General features: G+C 38.9%; 2 protein-coding genes across 4 annotated transcripts in view; both read left to right on the top strand.

Annotated features, from left to right (window-relative positions):
- The window catches only part of LOC107702940 (zinc finger CCHC domain-containing protein 8-like), a 10,131-nt gene extending 6,446 nt beyond the window's left edge, over positions 1-3,685 (top strand). The window contains exons 12-14 of one of the 2 annotated variants that reach the window (XM_016505391.1): positions 137-223; positions 319-430; positions 2,620-3,685. In XM_016505391.1, the coding sequence (XP_016360877.1) occupies positions 137-223; positions 319-430; positions 2,620-3,371 (951 nt within the window). In that variant the 3' untranslated portion in view covers positions 3,372-3,685. The remainder of the gene's footprint in view (positions 1-136; positions 224-318; positions 431-2,619) is intronic. The other variant, XM_016505390.1, reaches the window with a different exon arrangement.
- Positions 3,686-6,376: 2,691 nt separating this feature from the next.
- clip1a (CAP-GLY domain containing linker protein 1a) overlaps positions 6,377-9,462 on the top strand; it is a 41,498-nt gene continuing 38,412 nt past the window's right edge. For both annotated transcript variants that reach the window (XM_016505389.1, XM_016505388.1), the window contains exon 1: positions 6,377-6,517. The gene's annotated coding sequence lies outside the window, so the exon portion shown is untranslated. The remainder of the gene's footprint in view (positions 6,518-9,462) is intronic.

Here is a 9,462-nt window from a genome sequence, read left to right as displayed (position 1 = left end):
GTGTGTGTGTGTTTGTGTGTGTGTGTGTGTGTGTGTCTGTCTGTCTCTCTGTGTGTGTGTGTGTCTGTCTCTCTCTGTGTGTGTGTGTGTGTGTGTGTGTGTGTCTCTCTGTGTGTGTGTGTTTTGTTATTGACAGGACTACAGGTCTTTCGGCTCTATTCCAATGCAGCCTCAGCAGTGGAAGCAAAATTTTGCTGCTTTTTTAAGCAGTAACTTTCCAATGGTAAAAGCATCTGTTGTAATATATATTTTTTAGATTATTGCCTTTATTCATATTTCCCAAATAGTTAATGAGCTTGTGCATGCATGTGTGCTCAGCAGGGCTCCAGCTGCAGTAAGAGGCGTCATGAGTCTGAATCCACGGCCCAGAAGACAAAGAAACAGAGATCAAATTCAGAGAACCACGAATCAGATATGGAGATAGAGTCAGGTACACAGCTAGGTTTTACAACTGAAATGCAAAAACTGAATTATATTTTGCTTTTTTCTGCTGCATCTCTATGTGTCTTACACTGTTTTTCACGTATTAATGTCTGATGATCCTACACAAATACTGGTGATGCACTGACATTTAATAACCAGCACTCAAATAAAAAAACTTTGCATATAAACATTTAAATTTTAATCGTGATTAATTATCTTTACCAGAATAAGTGTTTACATAATATATGTGTGTACTGTTCATTTGTATGTGTATATATGAATACACACACATATACATGTATATATTTAAGAAATGTGTAGTCAATATTTAAATATGTAATATGTTTATGCATGTGTGTGTATTTATGTATACATACAAATAAACACAATACACACACACATATTATGTAAACAAACTTTTAATGTGGAAGCAATTATTTATGATTAATCGACTTTACAGCCGTACTAGGGTTGGGTATGGTTTGAATTTGATCAGTTCTGATTCTGCTTTTCAATTCCAATTATTAACGATTCCTAGTTTCTAATAAGGTAAAATAAAAAAGTCAAAGAGCTGAATAACATGAGCAAAAATCAGCCGCCTACAGAACACTACGAGAGGAACTTTTGCCTACGGTTTTAACAAAAATACTACAGCAAAACAACTAGACGAATATACATGTCAAACATTACATTGTTAAACAGTCAGTAATAAAATAGGCACAAACTAATCAATTAGAAATAGCATAAATAAACAACTGAACAAATTTCAGGTACGGAAATTGAAGTCAAAAGTTTAAAAACACTACATAGTTTTTGTTTTCACAAATAAAATATAGATAAATTCTAAAGTTAAAGTGACCAAAGATGTTCAGTCAAGATAAGTGAATGATTTTCTTTAATGACAGGCAGCAGATGTTTATTAGGCTGCTGTCTCTTTAACAGCGAACGCAACAACATGCTAGTAATATGCTAATCATGCCAGAATAATGCTAGCAACATGCTAATCATGCTAGCAACATGCTAGTAACTTGCTAATCATGTTAACAACATGCTAGTAACATGCTAATCATGTTAATAACATGCTAACAACATGCTAGTAACACGCTAATAGTGTTAGAAACAGGCCAGCAACGTGCTAATCATGCTTACAACATGCTATTAACATGTTAATCTAATCATATTAGAAACATGTTAGACATGTTAATCATGCTAGCAACATGCTAATAACTTGTTAATCATGCTAAAACATGCTAATAAAATGTTAACAACATCCTAGTAACATAAGCATGCTAAAACATGCTAGTAACATACTAACAACATGCTAATAACTTGCTAATCACGTTAGAAACATGCTAGTAACATTATATCAACATGCTAATAACATGCCAATCATGCTAGAAACATGCTAGCAACATGCTAATAATGCTAACAACATGCTAATAACTTGCTAATCATGCTAGTAACATGCTAATAACATGTTAATCATGTTAAAACAGGCTAGCAACATGCTAATCATGCTAACAACATGTTAGTAACATGATAATCATGCTAACAACATGCTAGTAACATGCTAATCATGCTAAAAGTGTTAGTGTAGTAACTTGTTAATCATGATAGTAACATGTTAATCATGCTAGGAAATGCTAGTAAAATGATAATCATGCTAGAAACATGCTAGATACATGCTAATCATGCTAGAATAATGTTAGCAACGTGATAAAGACATGCTAAATCATGCTATCAACATGCTAATTCATGTAAAATCGTGTGTGTTCCCACTCTGTCCCAAACTTCAGTTTCAACAATTAAAATTAAACTTTAAGCTTTTCAAAGCTATTTCAAGCTTTCAGACAAGGCTTTCTCAAGCCAACTTCAAAGTTTGTCTACGAACTTTACTCATCTAGTTTTCTTTTGTTCTTTAATGACAGGCAGCAGATGTTTATTAGGCTGCGGTATCTTTAACAGCGAACGCACGCGGATCTAAAAGTGCTGTTACACATGCGTTTCCTTTCTCACCTGTTGACAAAAAACAGCTGTGTTAATGAGGATATCTGACGTATTTTTGTGCGCATTGGTCGTAAGATGTTAAAGAGCGTTCGGGAGACCGGGAGCCCACACCAGGACCGTGCTCAAATTTGAATGCATCACTGAAAAAAAAAACCTGTTTATTATGATTTAGTTTCTATCCTTCTACAGAACACGACATGTGTCCGGTTAGATCCGATGGTTTCCAGTTCCACCCTCCGCTCCCTCCTAGCTCTGCGTCCTCATCCGCTGCTCCACCTCTCCCGCCGGGAACGCCTCCGTCCACACCGCCCGTCCCTAAGGGAACTCCACCGCCGACTCCACCTACTAACGATTCCCCGGCCAATCAGGCGAGAGGGTTGACTGAGGGGGAGGAGTCTGAGGACGGGCTGACTCTGGAGGAACTGGAGGAGCAGCAGAGGCTTCTCTGGGCAGCCCTTGAGAAGGCAGATACCACGACCAACAGTGATTCAGAGACCCCCGTCCCGAGTTCCCCTAGTGTGGTCACTTCACTTAAACTCGACTCGGAGGAAGACGGAGAAAAGACGGAGGACTCGAGTCATGCGTATGAAATCAAGAGCACGCCATCTTCACCTAATGTTTGTGAGGAGGAGAGGATAGTTGAAACCGCCATCGATTTGCAAGCAGGGATGAGTGACGACATTGTCCTGGATGAAATTTACGAGGAAAGCCGTCATCATGATGCAACAAATGGAGCTTCAGACACTCCTCAGATAAACATGGAGGAGCCTGCCATAAATAAAGTAGCTTTCGTCCCACACCGGAGCAGGTTCGCTGCGGGTATTATTCCTTTCGAGGACACGCCTGAGTTTACGGAGGTGGCTGAAGCAACGGGGGTTTACCTCAAGATTCGAGATTTACTAAAAGGCTCTCCGAGAAGTCAGGCCCGAAGCAAGAAATAATGGAAGTTGTGTGTTTTTACTGCGCACCTGTGGACAACGAGCAATGTGTTTTTCTCTCTAATCACAGTCCTTTTGTATGTAGTTTTACTTTTTGCTTTGTATCTTTTTACAGCTATCGTGTGATTTTTAAAAACACAAAAAGGTTTCATTTGGTTTGTACCTGATTATTAACTGACTGTGGATACTTGATCTCTGTGTAGGGAATGTTTTTTTATTATTATTATCATTCTGTTTTCTGTAATTACAGTCGTTACCGCTTCATCTCATTTGCATGCCCTCCATCTGTGGATTTTATTGTGAATATCTTTCAGAATAAATTTCTTAAGAATTCTCACTGAATTAAAAGTTTTAACTTGAACTTAAAATGAAATTGTTGCACTTTATACAATTTTTTTTTTATGGTAAGAATTTAATTAGTGTAATTTTTGCACCTTCTGCTTCTTCTACTTTATTTTTTTTATTCATCATCATCATAAATGCAGGAAAAACATGTTTACAATCATTTACAATAGAAGTCTGTGGAGAAAGGCATTTCAGAGGGCTTTAGCTTTTATTATAGATTTCAGAACTACATTAGCATTAAAAGTTTGGAATAATTTAGATTTTTGTTGCTTTTGAAAGAACTCTCTATGCTCACCAAAGCTGCAAAATACAGTACAGTAAAATAGCAGAATATTATTACGTCTTAAAATAACTGCTTTCTATTTTGATATTATTAAAGTTGAATATTCAGTAATTATTTTGTGCCATTCTGTAATACCTGAAATATTGTTGCCTTTAGCTTGCTATTTGGGGGCATAATGGCAAATAATAATCAATATAATGTATCAGTGATGAGTTTTTGAGTGCGATTTTTAGTTATAAATATAAAGCACTTAAAAAAAAAGGTTAGTTATTACTATAATATGTAATTACACCTTTCCACTCTAGAGAGCAGGGTTATTATCGCTCACTAAAACCATTAAAAATATCATTATTTGAAATAAAACTAACTGAAATAAAATATTTCTGCTAGTTGGAAAGAAAAAGTGCAACATTCATTTAGTTGAAATTGAAATAATAGCTAAAACTAAATAAACTAGCACTAAAACTTATACCCCAAAACTATATGGACATTAAAAAAAGAATAAAAATGACAAAAACACGACAACGTTATTAACACTTTAACTAAAATTAAAGTGAAAAAAGAAACTATAAAAATAAAATCTATTTCAAAATATTAGCAACAAATGATACTAGAATGAGTCTCCTTGCAACTTTTCCCCATTTAATCAAGTATTTTTCCAACACGCTGATTACTGTCAGACTTTCAAAGTCCTTCATTCTTGAATTAAGATTATAATTAAGTTTTAAAGCACAGCCACCACAAAATCAGACTTTAGCAGGTCTTTGTACTTTGAGATCGTTCTGAGGTTAAATACAGATTTAAAATCATAAAAAGATATAGTTTAATAGCTATGATACTGTTTTTGAAATCAAATCTTTGCATAGCTATGACAGGAAACACTGACATCTAACCATGCCTTGGAAAAACAGTTAATCTGAAAAATAAAGCTATAAAATAAAGTTATTGAATAAGCATGTGTCCTAAACTCCTGAAACATTGCTGTCAATGCATTTGGGGAAAGAAATCAATTAAATCTGTGTATGTGTGTGTGTGTGTGTGTGAGTGAGTGTGTGTGTGTGTGTTTGAGTGAGTGAGTGAGTGTGTGTGAGTGTGTGTGTGTGTGAGTGCGTGTGTGTGTGTGAGTGTGTGTTGGTGTGAGAGTGTGTGTGTTTGAGTGAGTGAGTGAGTGTGTGTGAGTGTGTGTGTGTGTGAGTGCGTGTGTGTGTGTGAGTGTGTGTTGGTGTGAGAGTGTGTGTGTTTGAGTGAGTGAGTGAGTGTGTGTGAGTGTGTGTGTGTGTGAGTGCGTGTGTGTGTGTGAGTGTGTGTTGGTGTGAGAGTGTGTGTGTTTGAGTGAGTGAGTGAGTGTGTGTGAGTGTGTGTGTGTGTGAGTGCGTGTGTGTGTGTGAGTGTGTGTTGGTGTGAGAGTGTGTGTGTTTGAGTGAGTGAGTGAGTGTGTGTGAGTGTGTGTGTGTGTGAGTGCGTGTGTGTGTGTGAGTGTGTGTTGGTGTGAGAGTGTGTGTGTTTGAGTGAGTGAGTGAGTGTGTGTGAGTGTGTGTGTGTGTGAGTGCGTGTGTGTGTGTGAGTGTGTGTTGGTGTGAGAGTGTGTGTGTTTGAGTGAGTGAGTGAGTGTGTGTGAGTGTGTGTGTGTGTGAGTGCGTGTGTGTGTGTGAGTGTGTGTTGGTGTGAGAGTGTGTGTGTTTGAGTGAGTGAGTGAGTGTGTGTGAGTGTGTGTGTGTGTGAGTGCGTGTGTGTGTGTGAGTGTGTGTTGGTGTGAGAGTGTGTGTGTTTGAGTGAGTGAGTGAGTGTGTGTGAGTGTGTGTGTGTGTGAGTGCGTGTGTGTGTGTGAGTGTGTGTTGGTGTGAGAGTGTGTGTGTTTGAGTGAGTGAGTGAGTGTGTGTGAGTGTGTGTGTGTGTGAGTGCGTGTGTGTGTGTGAGTGTGTGTTGGTGTGAGAGTGTGTGTGTTTGAGTGAGTGAGTGAGTGTGTGTGAGTGTGTGTGTGTGTGAGTGCGTGTGTGTGTGTGAGTGTGTGTTGGTGTGAGAGTGTGTGTGTTTGAGTGAGTGAGTGAGTGTGTGTGTGTGTGTGTGTGTGTGTTTGTGTGAGTGAGTGAGTGTGTGTGAGTGAGTGTGTTTAAGATTGCTCGTAACAGCCTTTATTCAGCGTACGTGTAGTTCACACTCTCTCTCTCTCACACATGTTTGAGTGTGTGTGTGTGCCCTCTCTCTCACACACACACACACACACACACACACACACACACACACACACACACACACACACAGATTAATACAAACAACCTAAAACGGTCTTAAAAAACAATACAATTTCCACAAAGTAACACCAATTATATAAAGGAGAGAGATGGTTGTAGGTGTTTCTCTTCAGGGCTCCCGTCGGCGGGGCGGGGCTGAGCGCGCCTGCGTCATGACGTCACCCGCGTCGCTGAACTGAAGAGGCTCGGGAGCAGCAGGATAAACCCGGCGAAGAAGAGAACCCGTCGCAGCTGATCTCTGAGAGCGCTACGCGGCCCCAAGCCAGCAGGTGAGCCCGCTTCGGTGCTCCGATGAGAGGGCGGCGCGTTTCCCGTCGGCTGTTGCTCGGTCCGGGTTCGGGCGGTCGCTCCTCGGCCGAGTCCCGCGCTAGCGGCCGGTGTGCGGGGAGCGTCCGCGTGAGGAAGTCCCGTGAGGCCAGAATAGATCGGTTCAGTCTCGTGACGCGCTGTGTGAGTCCCAAACTTCGTGAAATGTCCTGGACGGCGTTATCAACTGCTTCCAATTGAGAGCAGCTAAAGCTGGTAGCTAAATGTCACTAGATGACATCATAATGTCAAATACACTGGTCTATATAAAGATGAATGTAGATCAGTGGGCAAGATGAGAACTTAGATAAGGTTTGTGCGAGAAGTTGCTATATTTGTCCTTAAACGTTTAAAAAAAAGTCTCAAAAAGGGTGGGGAAGTCGTTAAGTCTAGCTACAAAAGTGCTAAGTTGGCAACACTGCTTGGGAAGCGAGCTCGTTTGGGCTTTATAAGCTCGACTGATTAGCAAACCTGTAACAGTTAGTTTATTAAAGGCTTTGTAATGATGGCCTGTTCTTCTTGCTGGCTTGTTGTTGTTCTGGTTGGAGTCCCAAACCCTATCGTGCTGCAGCAGGTTTTATGCCAAAATAAATACATTCTAGCGCAAACTTGAGCTTTTCATGTGAACAGTTGCTTGAACGAGTTGTCAGTGTTTGATAGTCATAAAGAGAGCCAAACTAACTTGAGTTCTGAGCTGTCATCTTCTATAGAAGTTTAGTTTCTGCTTTATATTAGGTGTGGTTTACTACCATGTACTTACGTTTGAGAAAACTGAACATTTTCCCCTCATGCTGTATCAAAAGAAGAGCAATTCAATAAAAATGACTTGTGTGGATCTGTGTGTGAGCGGATGGGTGGTTAGATGAGTTCTTAAAAGTTTAACTTAAAGATACAGTACACAAGTCTGAAGGCATGTTAAACATTTTGAAATTGGAGAATTAAAAAAGAAAAAACGGCCTGCAGTTGACCTTACAGAACAGTACACGTGTGATATTTTCTCAGATTTGTCTGTAATTGTTCAGAATCAAGAAGCATGCGTCCGTGAACACATAAAAATCACTCTGAACAGCAGAAAACTGTTGTTTGAACCTAAATGTAGTCACAAATGATCCCACAGGCCTCTCTCCATCACTGAGTGAGTAAAATGGAAAACTCCTCATATATTTGTGTTCACGTCACCGATTTCGTTTAAGGCTGTCGAGACACGAGGGGTGGCTCAACTTACCCACAGGCTCAAATCATAATTACTGAAATTTGTAATTACATGAAGGCATGTTCAATGTGACAGGCATGATCGTATTAAATGATTAATTTAAAGGTTAGTAGTTACAGACAATTAATATGAAGTGGTTTGTACGTTTATTTACACATTTTCATCTGTTCGTGTTGATTATTTTAGTGCACTGTTGTTTTCATTATTACACGAGATGTCATTATTGGCTGTTCCTTTAAGTTCTTTAAGACAAAGAAGTGGATGTTAGGGAAAGCCTGTGTTTTTGTGCACTCAACAACCCATTATTTCACGTGCCTTCTTGAGTCTCTGTGTACAGCATCTCATAAACGCTGATAAGCCACTAGGGCTGTCAAAAAAACTATTTCGAATTTCGAATATTCGTCGAATTTAAACAAAATATAAAATCCACATTCGAATACAAAAAACACATAAAAATCACTCTGAACAGCAGAAAACTGTTGTTTGAACCTAAATGTAGTCACAAATGATCCCACAGGCCTCTCTCCATCACTGAGTGAGTAAAATGGAAAACTCCTCATATATTTGTGTTCACGTCACCGATTTCGTTTAAGGCTGTCGAGACACGAGGGGTGGCTCAACTTACCCACAGGCTCAAATCATAATTACTGAAATTTGTAATTACATGAAGGCATGTTCAATGTGACAGGCATGATCGTATTAAATGATTAATTTAAAGGTTAGTAGTTACAGACAATTAATATGAAGTGGTTTGTACGTTTATTTACACATTTTCATCTGTTCGTGTTGATTATTTTAGTGCACTGTTGTTTTCATTATTACACGAGATGTCATTATTGGCTGTTCCTTTAAGTTCTTTAAGACAAAGAAGTGGATGTTAGGGAAAGCCTGTGTTTTTGTGCACTCAACAACCCATTATTTCACGTGCCTTCTTGAGTCTCTGTGTACAGCATCTCATAAACGCTGTCAAGCCACTAGGGCTGTCAAAAAAACTATTTCGAATTTCGAATATTCGTCGAATTTGAAAAAAATGTAAAATCCACATTCGAATACAAAAGCGTTGCATTCGAATTGAAGGTCTGCGTCAGCCGTATCAGTGGCGCACGAGATGTATGTGTCATTGATTGCATTTGAATGTACAACATTGAACATCAATGCAGAGAAGATGTTGTTTACATCAAAACTGAAACCAAGCCGTTCACACAGAATGCATATTTATCACATTTCTAGAGGGACATCTATCTATGGAAGCATATAGGTAGCGAAATTCAATTTAAAATGCAATATGCAAAATGGCAATGTATTTCTGTATTTAAATTTACATTTTCCATTACCCATACGTGCAAAGTTTGTTGCAAAAAGAAAATGAAAATTAAATTATATAGTTTACATTTGCCATTTCCAACAGTGGTCTTAATATGTAAATTGCAACGATCTTATCAGATCTCGAGCCACCATGTTTCGAACGATCCAAACGTAACACGATTCCGCCAATCCCCGCCTTGAAGCAAAGATTGACAGAGGGTGGGCATGGTCAGCTCGGAATGCATTTTCAAAGCCGCACTGAATTTTGGTAAAAATATCCCACGGCGTCATGATGAAAATGCAATCCTAAGTGTTCTAACTGTTAGTTTAAATGCATTTAGGACAAATAGCATTTAAATGATCATTATGCTACCATTTCTGCTTGAACAT

Source organism: Sinocyclocheilus anshuiensis, unplaced genomic scaffold (assembly GCF_001515605.1).
Source record: "Sinocyclocheilus anshuiensis isolate Anshui unplaced genomic scaffold, SAMN03320099.WGS_v1.1 scaffold238, whole genome shotgun sequence".
NCBI classification, from domain to species: Eukaryota; Metazoa; Chordata; class Actinopteri; order Cypriniformes; family Cyprinidae; genus Sinocyclocheilus; species Sinocyclocheilus anshuiensis.
This window is presented reverse-complemented; position numbering and strand designations above follow the sequence as displayed.